Genomic DNA, 18,176 nt, shown 5'->3' on the forward strand with positions numbered 1-18,176 from the left:
GGAAATTGCTCCCAAGGATGAACCAGACTTGTGGAAGTCTACAATTATTTTTCTGAGGTCTTGGCTGATTTCTTTCGATTTTCCCATGATGTCAAGCAAAGAGGCACAGCGTTTGAAGGTAGGCCTTGAAATATATCCACAGGTACACCTACAATTGACAAAAATTATGTAAATTAGCCTATCAGAAGCTTCTAAAGCCATGACATCATTTTCTGGAATTTTCCAAGCTGTTTGAAGGCACCGTCAACTTAGTGTATGTAAACGTCTGACCCACTGGAATTGTGATACAGTGAATTATAAGTGAAATAATCTGTCTGTAAACAATTGTTGGAAAAATTACTTGTGTCATGCAAAAGTAGATGTCCTAACCGACTTGCCAAAACGATAGTTTGTTAACAAGCAATTTGTGGAGTGGTTGAAAAACGAGTTTTAATGACTCCAACCTAAGTGTATGTAAACTTCCGACTTCAACTGTATATACTGAGATCATGTGACAGATCATGTGACACTTAGATTGCACACAGGTGGACCTTATTTAACTAATTATGTGACTTCTGAAGGTAATTGGTTGCACCAGATCTTATTTAGGGGCTTCATAGCAAAGGGGGTGAATACATATGCACGCACCACTTTTCCGTTATTTATTTTTTAGAATCTTTTGAAACAAGTTATTTTTTTTATTTCACTTCACCAATTTGGACTATTTTGTGTATGTCCATTACATTAAATCCAAATAAAAATCAATTTAAATTACAGGTTGTAATGCAACAAAATAGGAGAAAGGCCAAGGGGGATGAATACTTTTGCAAGGCACTGTATGTGGTTCTGGGTGGATTTTTCCTTTAAGATGTAGCACCAGCGAGTTGCAACAATTGCCTTTAATGGTGGAAAAGAAGGGTCTTGGAGAGAGAGATAGAAAAGTGAGATTGAGAGGATAGAGAGAGAGGTTTGAAGAGGCGAGACTGCCAGAGAGCGAGACACACACACAGAGAGATGAAAATAACCAGTCCCTCTCAACAGCCTGTGTGTTAGGGTTATTGCTGAGCAATGTCCACACACACGGCAGACCAAGTGATGAAATATGGCCTGGCGAGCACTACGCATGTAGTAAACACTGGAACACACACACACACACACACACACACACACACACACACACACACACACACACACACACACACACACACACACACGACAGCACACACACAAACACACACAGACACACACACACACACACACACAAACACACACACACACACACACACACACACACACACACACACACACACACACACACACACACACGCACACGCACACACAGACTCAAGGGCCGCTGTAGTTTAAACCTACCACAGTGACTATGTTGTAGCCGTGATGAGCTAATACATCAAGTAGACGGGCATCCCACAGCAGAGTAGTTCTGGGGGCCAGCATCCCACAGCAGAGTAGTTCTGGGGGCCATCATCCCACAGCAGAGTAGTTCTGGGGGCCAGCATCCCACAGCAGAGTAGTTCTGGGGGCCAGCATCCCACAGCAGAGTAGTTCTGGTGGCCAGCATCCCACAGCAGAGTAGTTCTGGGGGCCAGCATCCCACAGCAGAGTAGTTCTGGGGGCCAGCATCCCACAGCAGAGTAGTTCTGGGGGCCAGCATCCAACAGCAGAGTAGTTCTGGGGGCCATCATCCCACAGCAGAGTAGTTCTGGGGGCCAGCATCCCACAGCAGAGTAGTTCTGGGGGCCAGCATCCCACAGCAGAGTAGTTCTGGGGGCCAGCATCCCACAGCAGAGTAGTTCTGGGGCCAGCATCCCACAGCAGAGTAGTTCTGGGGGCCAGCATCCCACAGCAGAGTAGTTCTGGGGGCCAGCATCCCACAGCAGAGTAGTTCTGGGGGCCAGCATCCCACAGCAGAGTAGTTCTGGGGGCCAGCATCCCACAGCAGAGTAGTTCTGGGGGCCATCATCCTACAGCAGAGTAGTTCTGGGGGCCAGCATCTCACAGCAGAGTAGTTCTGGGGGCCAGCATCCCACAGCAGAGTAGTTCTGGGGGCCGGCATCTCACAGCAGAGTAGTTCTGGGGGCCAGCATCCCACAGAGAGAGGAGCCATCTCTGTCTCCAAGATCTCACCACCAGCGAGGTACGATTCACTTAGTAAAAGCCAGATGTGTATTATTTGGCTTCAGGAGCAGTGCAAAGCACTGGTTGTCACGGAGATGGCTTCTCTGTTTGTCTTGAAGATCTCAGAGGCAACATTCACTGACTAAAGGCCTTCACAGAGGCCAGGGTAGAAGCCCGCTCAGCCTCCCCAAATCCTTGGTTGTGTTGCAGTAGAGTGTACTGGTTGGTCGTGTAGTGTTTGGGTTCAGGAGCAATACATGGAAGTGGTGAACATGAAAGCCTGTCTGATCAACTGATCAAGCCTGTCTATCAGCCCAGCCAACCCCTTATTATAGTGCACCCTACCTGCTCCACTAACTCACTGCTAGCCTGCACTGGGAGTCTGGTCTGCATCATGTTAGCTCCCCACCCTACCTGCTCCACTAACTCACTGCTAGCCTGCACTGGGAGTCTGGTCTGCAACATGTTAACTCCCCACCCTACCTGCTCCACTAACTCACTGCTAGCCTGCACTGGGAGTCTGGTCTGCAACATGTTAGCTCCCCACCCTACCTGCTCCACTAACTCACTGCTAGCCTGCACTGGGAGTCTGGTCTGCATCATGTTAGCTCCCCACCCTACCTGCTCCACTAACTCACTGCTAGCCTGCACTGGGAGTCTGGTCTGCAACATGTTAGCTCCCCACCCTACCTGCTCCACTAACTCACTGCTAGCCTGCACTGGGAGTCTGGTCTGCAACATGTTAACTCCCCACCCTACCTGCTCCACTAACTCACTGCTAGCCTGCACTGGGAGTCTGGTCTGCAACATGTTAGCTCCCCACCCTACCTGCTCCACTAACTCACTGCTAGCCTGCACTGGGAGTCTGGTCTGCATCATGTTAGCTCCCCACCCTACCTGCTCCACTAACTCACTGCTAGCCTGCACTGGGAGTCTGGTCTGCAACATGTTAGCTCCCCACCCTACCTGCTCCACTAACTCACTGCTAGCCTGCACTGGGAGTCTGGTCTGCAACATGTTAGCTCCCCACCCTACCTGCTCCACTAACTCACTGCTAGCCTGCACTGGGAGTCTGGTCTGCAACATGTTAGCTCCCCACCCTACCTGCTCCACTAACTCACTGCTAGCCTGCACTGGGAGTCTGGTCTGCAACATGTTAGCTCCCCACCCTACCTGCTCCACTAACTCACTGCTAGCCTGCACTGGGAGTCTGGTCTGCAACATGTTAGCTCCCCACCCTACCTGCTCCACTAACTCACTGCTAGCCTGCACTGGGAGTCTGGTCTTCATCATGTTGGCTCCCCACCCTACCTGCTCCACTAACTCACTGCTAGCCTGCACTGGGAGTCTGGTCTGCAACATGTTAGCTCCCCACCCTACCTGCTCCACTAACTCACTGCTAGCCTGCACTGGGAGTCTGGTCTGCAACATGTTAGCTCCCCACCCTACCTGCTCCACTAACTCACTGCTAGCCTGCACTGGGAGTCTGGTCTGCAACATGTTGGCTCCCCACCCTACCTGCTCCACTAACTCACTGCTAGCCTGCACTGGGAGTCTGGTCTGCAACATGTTGGCTCCCCACCCTACCTGCTCCACTAACTCACTACTAGCCTGCACTGGGAGTCTGGTCTGCAACATGTTAGCTCCCCACCCTACCTGCTCCACTAACTCACTGCTAGCCTGCACTGGGAGTCTGGTCTGCAACATGTTAGCTCCCCACCCTACCTGCTCCACTAACTCACTGCTAGCCTGCACTGGGAGTCTGGTCTTCATCATGTTGGCTCCCCACCCTACCTGCTCCACTAACTCACTGCTAGCCTGTACTGGGAGTCTGGTCTGCAACATGTTGGCTCCCCACCCTACCTGCTCCACTAACTCACTGCTAGCCTGCACTGGGAGTCTGGTCTGCAACATGTTAGCTCCCCACCCTACCTGCTCCACTAACTCACTGCTAGCCTGCACTGGGAGTCTGGTCTTCATCATGTTGGCTCCCCACCCTACCTGCTCCACTAACTCACTGCTAGCCTGCACTGGGAGTCTGGTCTGCAACATGTTAGCTCCCCACCCTACCTGCTCCACTAACTCACTGCTAGCCTGCACTGGGAGTCTGGTCTGCAACATGTTAGCTCCCCACCCTACCTGCTCCACTAACTCACTGCTAGCCTGCACTGGGAGTCTGGTCTGCAACATGTTGGCTCCCCACCCTACCTGCTCCACTAACTCACTGCTAGCCTGCACTGGGAGTCTGGTCTGCAACATGTTGGCTCCCCACCCTACCTGCTCCACTAACTCACTGCTAGCCTGCACTGGGAGTCTGGTCTGCAACATGTTAGCTCCCCACCCTACCTGCTCCACTAACTCACTGCTAGCCTGCACTGGGAGTCTGGTCTTCATCATGTTGGCTCCCCACCCTACCTGCTCCACTAACTCACTGCTAGCCTGCACTGGGAGTCTGGTCTGCATCATGTTAGCTCCCCCACCCTACCTGCTCCACTAACTCACTGCTAGCCTGCACTGGGAGTCTGGTCTGCAACATGTTAACTCCCCACCCTACCTGCTCCACTAACTCACTGCTAGCCTGCACTGGGAGTCTGGTCTTCATCATGTTGGCTCCCCACCCTACCTGCTCCACTAACTCACTGCTAGCCTGCACTGGGAGTCTGGTCTTCATCATGTTAGCTCCCCACCCTACCTGCTCCACTAACTCACTGCTAGCCTGCACTGGGAGTCTGGTCTGCATCATGTTAGCTCCCCACCCTACCTGCTCCACTAACTCACTGCTAGCCTGCACTGGGAGTCTGGTCTGCAACATGTTAACTCCCCACCCTACCTGCTCCACTAACTCACTGCTAGCCTGCACTGGGAGTCTGGTCTTCATCATGTTGGCTCCCCACCCTACCTGCTCCACTAACTCACTGCTAGCCTGCACTGGGAGTCTGGTCTGCAACATGTTAGCTCCCCACCCTACCTGCTCCACTAACTCACTGCTAGCCTGCACTGGGAGTCTGGTCTTCATCATGTTAGCTCCCCACCCTACCTGCTCCACTAACTCACTGCTAGCCTGCACTGGGAGTCTGGTCTGCATCATGTTAGCTCCCCACCCTACCTGCTCCACTAACTCACTGCTAGCCTGCACTGGGAGTCTGGTCTGCAACATGTTAGCTCCCCACCCTACCTGCTCCACTAACTCACTGCTAGCCTGCACTGGGAGTCTGGTCTGCATCATGTTAGCTCCCCACCCTACCTGCTCCACTAACTCACTGCTAGCCTGCACTGGGAGTCTGGTCTGCAACATGTTAACTCCCCCACCCTACCTGCTCCACTAACTCACTGCTAGCCTGCACTGGGAGTCTGGTCTGCATCATGTTAGCTCCCCACCCTACCTGCTCCACTAACTCACTGCTAGCCTGCACTGGGAGTCTGGTCTGCAACATGTTAGCTCCCCACCCTACCTGCTCCACTAACTCACTGCTAGCCTGCACTGGGAGTCTGGTCTGCAACATGTTAGCTCCCCACCCTACCTGCTCCACTAACTCACTGCTAGCCTGCACTGGGAGTCTGGTCTGCATCATGTTGGCTCCCCACCCTACCTGCTCCACTAACTCACTGCTAGCCTGCACTGGGAGTCTGGTCTGCAACATGTTGGCTCCCCACCCTACCTGCTCCACTAACTCACTGCTAGCCTGCACTGGGAGTCTGGTCTGCAACATGTTAGCTCCCCACCCTACCTGCTCCACTAACTCACTGCTAGCCTGCACTGGGAGTCTGGTCTGCATCATGTTAGCTCCCCACCCTACCTGCTCCACTAACTCACTGCTAGCCTGCACTGGGAGTCTGGTCTGCAACATGTTAACTCCCCACCCTACCTGCTCCACTAACTCACTGCTAGCCTGCACTGGGAGTCTGGTCTGCATCATGTTAGCTCCCCACCCTACCTGCTCCACTAACTCACTGCTAGCCTGCACTGGGAGTCTGGTCTGCAACATGTTAGCTCCCCACCCTACCTGCTCCACTAACTCACTGCTAGCCTGCACTGGGAGTCTGGTCTGCAACATGTTAGCTCCCCACCCTACCTGCTCCACTAACTCACTGCTAGCCTGCACTGGGAGTCTGGTCTGCATCATGTTAGCTCCCCACCCTACCTGCTCCACTAACTCACTGCTAGCCTGCACTGGGAGTCTGGTCTGCATCATGTTAGCTCCCCACCCTACCTGCTCCACTAACTCACTGCTAGCCTGCACTGGGAGTCTGGTCTGCATCATGTTAGCTCCCCACCCTACCTGCTCCACTAACTCACTGCTAGCCTGCACTGGGAGTCTGGTCTGCAACATGTTAGCTCCCCACCCTACCTGCTCCACTAACTCACTGCTAGCCTGCACTGGGAGTCTGGTCTGCATCATGTTAGCTCCCCACCCTACCTGCTCCACTAACTCACTGCTAGCCTGCACTGGGAGTCTGGTCTGCAACATGTTGGCTCCCCACCCTACCTGCTCCACTAACTCACTGCTAGCCTGCACTGGGAGTCTGGTCTTCATCATGTTGGCTCCCCACCCTACCTGCTCCACTAACTCACTGCTAGCCTGCACTGGGAGTCTGGTCTTCAACATGTTGGCTCCCCACCCTACCTGCTCCACTAACTCACTGCTAGCCTGCACTGGGAGTCTGGTCTGCAACATGTTGGCTCCCCAGTCACGCTGCACAGAAGTTAACACACTTGAATAATGCGACACGGCATGTAGAAATGTTGATACTGGTAATTACTGTTCGCAAAGAAAAAAGCCATACAGGCTAGAACACTTTACAATGGAATAAGATTCCGGTAGCTTCCAGCTTTGTAGGCTAACTTTCCTTGCTAGCTTACAGCTGAAGCTAACATCAATTCACTACACAGGTACTTTGTTTGTAATAATATATAAACCATAACGCAAAATATGCTGATTTCAAAGCTGATTGCCACCAAAAACTTTATTCATTCACTTATTCGGTCTCTCTCTCTCTCACATCTCTCTCAAAGATTATCTATTGCCTCAGCAAACTGACGGCCTCGTGAGTCAAGATCGATGTCATTACAGGTTAAGGAGTGCTGACATTTTAAACAAGCCAAAACAAGCTCAATAACTCAATGCATGCACAGACTCCTATTGAATATGCCTTCACCTGTATTGTGGATAGACCTTGATTTACCCAGTTTATCGATAGTCAAATTTACTAGTCAAATAAATTATTACCATTATGTAGTTAGATTGGTAAAAAACAAAGTCAAATTGATTGTATGATTGTATAATTTATTCATTAATGCACACATGGCTGTCTCTGAAGAAGCTAAAAAGCTAATGTAATGATATTGTAACTCAAAAGATGCTCGACGATTGAACGGAGCAGCAGCTGCGTTTTATCTGTCTGGATCAAGTGCCATTCTGTGGCTTTGGCTAATATGCCTTCTTTTTTTTTGCAGTGGTATCGTGACGGTATCGAGTATTGTGGTACTAAGCCTGGTATCAGTATCGAAGTCTAAATTCTGGTGTCGTGACAACACTAGGTGGGTGTTTGTATTTGAGTTCAGATACAGTAGCAAAGGATTCAATGGGCCCAAGTCCATTTCTACCTCAGTGAAGAGGGTGTGGGTTTTATTGGCAAGAGGACAGGGAAAGGGGGGTTGGGTTTTATTGGCAAGAGGACAGGGAAAGGGGGGTTGGGTTTTATTGGCAAGAGGACAGGGAAAGGGGGGTTGGGTTTGGGAGTGTGTGTGAGGAGGGTGCTTTTGGCTTAGGACACCATTCCCCCTTCTCAGTCAAAGCCCTGGTTGACATTAGGGATGTGACATGCTTTTTTTTTTTTCTCTCGGTTTTCCGTTAAAACGTCAAATCTTATTGTGTGTTGTGACCGCTAGGGGGTAATGAGGTTTTACCACAATCATACAGTAGGCCAGGGGTCCTCAACCTTTTTCTTGCCCAGGGACCCCCTGCCTGGCAAACCGACAACCCAGGGACCCCCTGCCTGGCAAACCGACAACCCAGGGACCCCCTGCCTGGCAAACCGACAACCCAGGGACCCCCTGCCTGGCAAACCGACAACCCAGGGACCCCCATCATACGTTAGAAGAAGAAAAAACAAAATACTTATTGTCTTATCTTCAGGTGAATGATAATGACAAGGAGAAGTAATCAACATTTTAAAATGAATAGATTTGGTTAATCGTTTTTTTCTTTTTGAAAAATAAAAAGCCATATCTCAGACTGCCCATCTTTTCTTCTGAGATATGGCTTTTTCTTTGCAACTCTGCCTAGAAGTTCAGCATCCCGGAGTCGCCTCTTCACCATTGACGTTGAGACTGGTGTTGCGGGTACTATTTAATGAAGCTGCCAGTTGAGGACCTATGAGGCGTCTGTTTCTTAAACTAGACACTAATGTATTTGTCCTCTTGCTCAGTTGTGCACCGGGGCCTCCCACTCCTCTTTCTATTCTGGTTAGAGCCAGTTTGCACTGTTCTGTGAAGGGAGTAGTACACAGCGTTGTACGAGATCTTCAGTTTCTTGGCAATTTCTCGCATGGAATAGCCTTCATTTCTCAGAACAAGAATAGACTGACGAGTTTCAGAAGAAAGTTATTTGTTTCTGGCCATTTTGAGCCTGTAATCGAACCCACAATTGCTGATGCTCCAGATACTCAACTAGCCTCAAGAAGGCCAGTTTTATTGCCTCTTTAATCAGCACAACAGTTTTCAGCTGTGCTAGCATAATTGCAAAAGGGTTTTCTAATGATCAATTAGCCTTTTAAAATGATAAACTTGGATTAGCAAACACAACGTGCCATTGGAACACAGGACTGATGGTTGCTGATAATGGGCCTCTGTACGCGTATGTAGATATTCCATTAAAAATCAGCTGTTTCCAGCTACAATAGCCATTTACAACATTAACAATGTCTATAATGTATTTCTGATCAATTTGATGTTATTTTAATGGACAAAAAAATTGCGGTAGTGTATATATATTTTCGCAAACCCCCTATGGTACCTCGGACCCCCGGTTGAATACCCCTGCCGTAGCCGGCATCTGGAATTTGCTTCAGGCAGGTGAAATGTTGTCCCGAAGACAACCGTTAATTCACGTTGACTCCAGTGTTCCTACCATTGGTTATGCATATTAGTGACTTACAACCTAAAATAAACCTAGCCAAGTGATCAGTTCTTCTCCCTACGTTCTCTTTTCCCTCCGTTACGTGTCTCTCACTAAATGTTGATCTGACCACACCTCCCATTAGACCTACAGAAATGACTGCCTGCTGAATAAAAACGTATCTAACTGACGGGATGCACAAACGAAACTGTAGACAAGCTACATTCCTTTCCAGATTACAACCGTTTTATCACGAATTCAAAATGGCCTGGTTGATTTAAAGGAGGGAAATATGTGTTCCAACCACGAGCCGCAGCTTGGAAATGCGCATCATCTATTTTAGGCTTTTTTTTTTTTGCAAACTGCTATCGTGTGCCATTTAGAATAGGTTACAACCCCCCCCTTTAACCTGGGCAGGTTCCAGACTGAAATATGCAACAAAACATTGTTTTGATGAAGTCAAATTGCGTGTTCATTAGCCAAGGGGCCTACTTAGTTTCATGTTTAACAAAGGCCCACCAAGCTTAAGCTCACTAATCAAACACAGGGCAAAAGAAAACGCCCCCATAACCACCCCATAAAAAAAGTGGTTGTCCCACTGGCTATCATAAGTTGAATGCACCAATTTGTAAGTCGCTCTGGATAAGAGCGTCTGCTAAATGATGTAAATGTTAAAAAAAAGGAAGTATTGTAGCTTTCTAATGATGTTAACTGTGTGTCTCAACTCCCGTTGTAAAGGGAATAACACCCTGTTGAAACAGGAGTAAACGTTGAACAGTGATATTGATGAGAAAGATACACCTATTTCAGGAGCAGGAGTCCCTGCTCAAATAGCGCTTGCAGTCCTTCATTTAGCAAATTACCTCGCAACATAAGTAGGCCATTGACAATGGCTGCATATCAACTGCAATCATTTCTGTAATCAGCACTTTATTATGATTTAAAAAAAATTGTTAACGACGATGACATGCGGAGTGCTTTAAATCTGTGGCGAATAATTTGAAAGATGCCGTGTATCCCTTCTTGCTAACGTTCCAGCATTGTTGTGTTAGGTAGACCTATGATGATGATATGGGCCTGTTAGTGGTAGTTTTGTGATAGCTGCACTGTGATTTACATTTGTGACGAAAAAATCACATGATTTTTGTTTAGGGATTTTTTTCATTTATTTAATTTTGTACCCCTAGTTCACATCTGTAGTAATGTACACATAGCTATTCATTAAGTTTCTCAAAAACTGACTTTATTTTTCGCTCCCCTCTCTTTCTCTCTTTCTTTCTCTCTCTCTCTGCTCCTTTTGTTCTCCATCTGAGAGAGGGGAGGGGGGAGGAGAGAGGAGGGGAGAGGTATGCATACAGCAGTAAATGTACAGCAGCGTGTCAATCGCTACCTGTGTATTCCCACTGAACGGGCTGACTAGGCGTGAGTGATTTGGCTGGCTGCCGCCTGCTGAGAGAGAGTGTGTGTGTGTGCATTGTGCGTGGGCCAGTGTGTGTGTGTGTGTGTGTGTGCGTGTGTGTGTGTGGGGGGTAAGAGACTGGGTATCTCTGGGGGCTCCTGTGATGACGCACGTGGTGACGGTGGGGAATGCAGGGGGTGGAGGGAGGGAGGGGGGAGGGAGGGAGGGAGGGGTGCAGCCGACTCGCAGAGCTCTTTGTTTCAGTTTTCTGCCACTCCTCTACTTCTCCTCTACTCTTGTCCCCCTCTCCTCTCTCCTCCACGGCTCACTCACACACTCGCTTTGTTGCAGTGTGATCTCACTGTGGGTACAGTCTGGTGCAGCGCTGCTCTAGGGGTGTGGTGTACCCCTTCACCCCAAAACAGCCTACCTCTCTAGTCTGTCTTTGGCAAGAGATGGAGAGACTGGAGTTGATTTAGAGGCTCAGAGTCCTTAGTTAGTTTCACTTAAGAGCTCTGTGTCGATGGAAAGGTGTGAGGATGGGAACACAGTGTCTGTCTCTCTCTCTCTCTCTCTCTCTCTCTCTGTGTCTCTGTCTGTCTGTCTGTCTGTCTGTCTCTCTCTCTCTCTCTCTCTCTCTCTCTCTCTCTCTCTCTCTGTGTCTCTGTCTGGCTGTCTCTCTATCTGTCTGTCTGTCTGTCTGTCTGTTTGTCTCTCATTGACCCTGGTATTCTTTGCCTCTTTACTTTTGTAGAGCATGCCAACTAGCATGGTGTATAGAGTTGACCTTGATCAATGTGTGTATTAAGAGGGAAAGGTCCACCTTGTCCAGTGACCCTATGTTAGCTATGGATTACACTCTCACACACATCAGTCAGTGAGAGGTCAGTGAGAGGTTACCTCCCCGTGGTCAAGGCTGTGCTACTTCTGGAAATGTACTCGATGTTCAGAGGAAGGTGTTAACATGTGCTGCTGGCTCAATGAGACTCTTTGTCCATCTCTCCCTCGCCCCACATCTCTCTCTCTCTCTCTCTCTCTCTCTCTCTCTCTCTCTCTCTCTCTCTCTCTCTCTCTCTGTCTCTCTCTCTCTCTCTCTCTGTCTGTCTGTCTGTCTGTCTGTCTGTCTGTCTCTCTCTCTCTCTCTCTCTCTCTCTCTCTCTCTCTCTCTGTCTCTCTCTCTGTCTCTCTCTCTCTCTCTCTCTCTCTCTCTCTCTCTCTCTCTCTCTCTCTCTGTCTGTCTGTCTGTCTGTCTGTCTGTCTGTCTGTCTGTCTCTCTCTGTCTCTCTGTCTGTCTCTCTCTCTCTCTCTCTCTCTCTCTCTCTCTCTGTCTCTCTCTCTGTCTCTCTCTCTCTCTCTCTCTCTCTCTCTCTCTCTCTCTCTCTCTCTCTCTCTCTCTCTCTCTCTCTCTCTCTCTCTCTTTTTCTCTGACCAATTGCTCTGACAAAGCCCATCCTCTGACCACATGTTCTGTGTTTTTCTCTGTGCGTGTGTGTGTGTGTGTGTGGTGCGTGCACGTGTGTTTGTGTGTGTGGTGCGTGCACGTGTGTCGTCCTGCAGCCTGCCTGATGTGTGGGTGAACGAGACGGAGCGTTCTCAGCTGAACACTAAAGTGGTGCACTTATCCCAGCTACCGCAGGACAGTGCCATGCTGCTAGACCCCAACATCTACAGGTCAGTGTGTGTGTGTGTTGTGTGTGTGTGTTTGTTGTGTGCGTGTGTGTGTTTCCATGTGTGCGTGTTTGTGTGTGACTGAATCACCAGTTTACAGGAAAAGCATGGGATGACACACACTCTCTAGATCTATCTTCTCCGTCTAGATCTATCTTCTCCGTCTAGATCTATCTTCTCTGTCTAGATCTATCTTCTCTGTCTAGATCTATCTTCTCTGACTAGATCTATCTTCTCTCTCTAGATCTATCTTAATCAATGAGTTGTGGTCACAATCAAATCTGGACCACAGTAAAGTACGTAACCGCCACAACTATAAGCTCTGAGTGGCTATAAAAAGCCCCGTCCCTGCTCTGTGCCATCTCTCTGCACAGTCCTTCTCCCCACCAGGTGGCGACATCCCTTGACTTCCCTCTAGAAACCCAGGTCAGGAAGAAACACTGAAATGGCACACTACTCAACAAGAAAAAAGAGGAGCGGTTCTGAAGCTGCCATTTCCCGTGTGAGATAGATGTGTGTTCTCTGTATGTGAAGAGGCCCCAACCTGCTCTGACCCTAGTGGCTGCAGCTAAAATGACTCAAACGTTAAAGCTGGAGAGGAATCAGAGGGGCTGGTGGGAGGAGCCATAGGAGGATGGGCTCATTGCAATGGCTGGAATGGAATCAATGGAACATGCGGTTTCCGTATGTGTAATGCGTTTTGACTCTGTTCCATTTATTCCATTCCAGCCATTACAATGAGCCCTTCATCCTATAGCTCCTCCCATCAACCTCCTCTGAGAGGACTGTAAGATGGGGTATTAGACCCTGTCATCAGGACTAGGGAGAATATTCACCATTAAAATGCATGGCCAAGTAACCTTGGCTAAGACCTGAAGGCTCCATAGCCCCTCAGAGTGACAGTCTAGCAGCTTGATCCTCCTCATGCTATCCATATTACAATCTTTGCAGCACTGTGCAGGGCAAGGCTATCCTTCACTGCACTGGACTCCCATAGACACGGCAAGGTAATGGAAAAATCAGGTTAGGTTTATGACCTGCCATAAAAAGACTAAAAATGAATACTGAAAGAGGAACAATGTGTCTAAAATAACAGTGGAGATATATGACAACAGAGGCTCCAGTCCTGCACTGGCTGGCTGGTCAGGGCTAGATGATTTTAGTGGCTCCAGTCCTGTACTGGCTGGCTGGTCAGGGCTAGATGATTTTAGTGGCTCCAGTCCTGTACTGGCTGGCTGGTCAGGGCTAGATGGTTTTAGGCAGGGAGGGGCTCGACAGAAAAAAAGACTGCCTGCCAATGGATATCTCCACAGACGGCCAATGGATGTCAAGGATTTTATAATCCACTATTTCCAGGGTAACCCCCCCTGTCTGATGCTGTCTTTATCTGCCACTATTACTATCTGGCATTAGTACACACACACACGCACACACACACACACACACACACACACACACACACACACACACACACACACACACACACACACACACACACACACACACACACACACACACACACACACACACTCAACTGTACACACACACACACACACACACACACACACAACTGTACACACACACACACACAACTGTCACACACACACACACACACACACACACACACACAACTGTACACACACACACGCACACACACGCACACACACACACACACACACACACACAACTGTACACACACACACACACACACACGACACACACACACACACACACACACACACACAACTGTACACACACACACACACACACACACACACACACACACACACACACACACACACACACACACACACAACTGTACACACACACACACACACACACACACACACACACACACACAACTGTACACACACACACACACACAACTGTACACACACACACACACACACACACAACTGTACACACACACACACACACACACACATGCACACACACACACACACACACACACACACACACACAACTGTACACACACACACACACACACACACACACACATCACACCACATAACTGGCACACACACTCACACCCTTTCTTCACACATGCTCTTTTTCATGTCTCCTCAGAGCGTTACCACAGAAGCGGCTGAAGCGGAGGTAAGCGTTACATATTAAGAGCTGATCCTGTCATTGTCCCTACTGTCTGCCACACTGGAGAGGTCATGTTTACAATTTCACATATTTTTCCTCTTTTTCCCCAGTCTGTAAGGATTCCTCTGTAGCTGTAGGGTTAGGATTCCTCTGTAGCTGTAGGGTTAGGATTCCTCTGTAGCTGTAGGGTTAGGATTCCTCTGTAGCTGTAGGGTTAGGATTCCTCTGTAGCTGTAGGGTTAGGATTCCTCTGTATCTGTAGGGTTAGGATTCCTCTATAGCTTTAGGGTTAGGATTCCTCTGTAGCTGTAGGGTTAGGATTCCTCTGTAGCTGTAGGGTTAGGATTCCTCTGTAGCTGTAGGGTTAGGATTCCTCTGTAGCTGTAGGGTTAGGATTCCTCTGTAGCTGTAGGGTTAGGATTCCTCTGTAGCTTTAGGGTTAGGGTTAGGATTCCTCTGTAGCTTTAGGGTTAGGGTTAGGATTCCTCTGTAGCTGTAGGGTTAGGATTCCTCTGTAGCTGTAGGGTTAGGATTCCTCTGTAGCTGTAGGGTTAGGATTCCTCTGTAGCTGTAGGGTTAGGGTTAGGATTCCTCTGTAGCTGTAGGGTTAGGATTCCTCTGTAGCTGTAGGGTTAGGATTCCTCTGTAGCTGTAGGGTTAGGATTCCTCTGTAGCTGTAGGGTTAGGATTCCTCTGTAGCTGTAGGGTTAGGATTCCTCTGTAGCTGTAGGGTTAGGATTCCTCTGTAGCTGTAGGGTTAGGGTTAGGATTCCTCTGTAGCTGTAGGGTTAGGATTCCTCTGTAGCTGTAGGGTTAGGGTTAGGATTCCTCTGTAGCTGTAGGGTTAGGATTCCTCTGTAGCTGTAGGGTTAGGATTCCTCTGTAGCTTTAGGGTTAGGATTCCTCTGTAGCTGTAGGGTTAGGATTCCTCTGTAGCTGTAGGGTTAGGATTCCTCTGTAGCTGTAGGGTTAGGATTCCTCTGTAGCTGTAGGGTTAGGATTCCTCTGTAGCTGTAGGGTTAGGATTCCTCTGTAGCTGTAGGGTTAGGATTCCTCTGTAGCTGTAGGGTTAGGATTCCTCTGTAGCTGTAGGGTTAGGGTTAGGGTTCCTCTGTAGCTTAAGAGTTAGGATTCCTCTGTAGCTGTAGGGTTAGGATTCCTCTTTAGCTGTAGGGTTAGGATTCCTCTGTAGCTGTAGGGTTAGGATTCCTCTTTAGCTGTAGGGTTAGGATTCCTCTGTAGCTGTAGGGTTAGGGTTAGGGTTCCTCTGTAGCTTAAGAGTTAGGATTCCTCTGTAGCTGTAGGGTTAGGATTCCTCTGTAGCTGTACGGTTAGGGTTAGGGTTCCTCTGTAGCTTAAGAGTTAGGATTCCTCTGTAGCTGTAGGGTTAGGATTCCTCTTTAGCTGTAGGGTTAGGATTCCTCTGTAGCTGTAGGGTTAGGATTCCTCTGTAGCTGTAGGGTTAGGATTCCTCTGTAGCTGTAGGGTTAGGATTCCTCTGTAGCTGTAGGGTTAGGATTCCTCTGTAGCTGTAGGGTTAGGATTCCTCTGTAGCTGTAGGGTTAGGATTCCTCTGTAGCTGTAGGGTTAGGGTTAGGGTTCCTCTGTAGCTTAAGAGTTAGGATTCCTCTGTAGCTGTAGGGTTAGGATTCCTCTTTAGCTGTAGGGTTAGGATTCCTCTGTAGCTGTAGGGTTAGGATTCCTCTTTAGCTGTAGGGTTAGGATTCCTCTGTAGCTGTAGGGTTAGGGTTAGGGGTTCCTCTGTAGCTTAAGAGTTAGGATTCCTCTGTAGCTGTAGGGTTAGGATTCCTCTGTAGCTGTACGGTTAGGGTTAGGGTTCCTCTGTAGCTTAAGAGTTAGGATTCCTCTGTAGCTGTAGGGTTAGGATTCCTCTTTAGCTGTAGGGTTAGGATTCCTCTGTAGCTGTAGGGTTAGGATTCCTCTGTAGCTGTAGGGTTAGGATTCCTCTGTAGCTGTAGGGTTAGGATTCCTCTGTAGCTGTAGGGTTAGGATTCCTCTGTAGCTGTAGGGTTAGGATTCCTCTGTAGCTGTAGGGTTAGGATTCCTCTGTAGCTGTAGGGTTAGGATTCCTCTGTAGCTGTAGGGTTAGGATTCCTCTATAGCTTTAGGGTTAGGATTCATCTGTAGCTGTAGGGTTAGGATTCCTCTGTAGCTGTAGGGTTAGGGTTAGGATTCCTCTGTAGCTGTAGGGTTAGGATTCCTCTGTAGCTGTAGGGTTAGGATTCCTCTATAGCTGTAGGGTTAGGATTCCTCTGTAGCTGTAGGGTTAGGATTCCTCTGTAGCTGTAGGGTTAGGATTCCTCTATAGCTTTAGGGTTAGCATTCATCTGTAGCTGTAGGGTTAGGATTCCTCTGTAGCTGTAGGGTTAGGGTTAGGATTCCTCTGTAGCTGTAGGGTTAGGATTCCTCTGTAGCTTTAGGGTTAGGATTCCTCTGTAGCTGTAGGGTTAGGATACCTCTGTAGCTGTAGGGTTAGGATTCCTCTGTAGCTGTAGGGTTAGGATTCCTCTGTAGCTGTAGGGTTAGGATTTCCTCTGTAGCTGTAGGGTTAGGATTCCTCTGTAGCTGTAGGGTTAGGATTCCTCTGTAGCTGTAGGGTTAGGATTCCTCTATAGCTTTAGGGTTAGGATTCCTCTGTAGCTGTAGGGTTAGGATTCCTCTGTAGCTGTAGGGTTAGGATTCCTCTGTAGCTGTAGGGTTAGGATTCCTCTGTAGCTGTAGGGTTAGGATTCCTCTTTAGCTGTAGGATTAGGATTCCTCTGTAGCTGTAGGGTTAGGGTTAGGATTCCTCTGTAGCTGTAGGGTTAGGATTCCTCTGTAGCTGTAGGGTTAGGGTTAGGATTCCTCTGTAGCTGTAGGGTTAGGGTTAGGATTCCTCTGTAGCTGTAGGGTTAGGGTTAGGATTCCTCTGTAGCTGTAGGGTTAGGATTCCTCTGTAGCTGTAGGGTTAGGATTCCTCTGTAGCTGTAGGGTTAGGATTCCTCTGTAGCTGTAGGGTTAGGATTCATCTGTAGCTGTAGGGTTAGGGTTAGGATTCCTCTGTAGCTGTAGGGTTAGGATTCCTCTGTAGCTGTAGGGTTAGGATTCCTCTGTAGGTGTAGGGTTAGGATTCCTCTGTAGCTGTAGGGTTAGGATTCCTCTATAGCTTTAGGGTTAGGATTCCTCTGTAGCTGTAGGGTTAGGATTCCTCTGTAGCTGTAGGGTTAGGATTCCTCTGTAGCTGTAGGGTTAGGATTAGGATTCCTCTGTAGCTGTAGGGTTAGGATTCCTCTGTAGCTGTAGGGTTAGGATTCCTCTGTAGTTGTAGGGTTAGGATTCCTCTGTAGCTGTAGGGTTAGGATTCCTCTGTAGCTGTAGGGTTAGGATTAGGATTCCTCTGTAGCTGTAGGGTTAGGATTCCTCTGTAGCTGTAGGGTTAGGGTTAGGATTCCTCTGTAGCTGTAGGGTTAGGATTCCTCTGTAACTGTAGGGTTAGGATTCCTCTGTAGCTGTAGGGTTAGGATTCATCTGTAGCTGTAGGGTTAGGGTTAGGATTCCTCTGTAGCTGTAGGGTTAGGATTCATCTGTAGCTGTAGGGTTAGGATTCCTCTGTAGCTGTAGGGTTAGGATTCCTCTGTAGCTGTAGGGTTAGGATTCCTCTGTAGCTGTAGGGTTAGGATTCCTCTGTAGCTGTAGGGTTAGGATTCCTCTGTAGCTGTAGGGTTAGGATTCCTCTGTAGGTGTAGGGTTAGGATTCCTCTGTA

At 48.7% G+C, this 18,176-nt stretch overlaps 1 protein-coding gene across 2 annotated transcripts in view; it reads left to right on the plus strand.

The window, feature by feature from the left end:
* LOC121531552 (zinc finger protein aebp2-like) overlaps nucleotides 1–14,608 on the plus strand; it is a 69,842-nt gene extending 55,234 nt beyond the window's left edge. For both annotated transcript variants that reach the window (XM_041836811.2, XM_041836812.2), the window contains exons 7-9: nucleotides 12,190–12,303; nucleotides 14,389–14,418; nucleotides 14,523–14,608. In XM_041836811.2, coding sequence (XP_041692745.1) covers nucleotides 12,190–12,303; nucleotides 14,389–14,418; nucleotides 14,523–14,529 — 151 coding nt within the window. In that variant the 3' untranslated portion in view covers nucleotides 14,530–14,608. The remainder of the gene's footprint in view (nucleotides 1–12,189; nucleotides 12,304–14,388; nucleotides 14,419–14,522) is intronic.
* Nucleotides 14,609–18,176: the final 3,568 nt, after the last annotated feature.

Source organism: Coregonus clupeaformis, chromosome 19, assembly GCF_020615455.1.
Source record: "Coregonus clupeaformis isolate EN_2021a chromosome 19, ASM2061545v1, whole genome shotgun sequence".
Classification (NCBI taxonomy): Eukaryota; Metazoa; Chordata; class Actinopteri; order Salmoniformes; family Salmonidae; genus Coregonus; species Coregonus clupeaformis.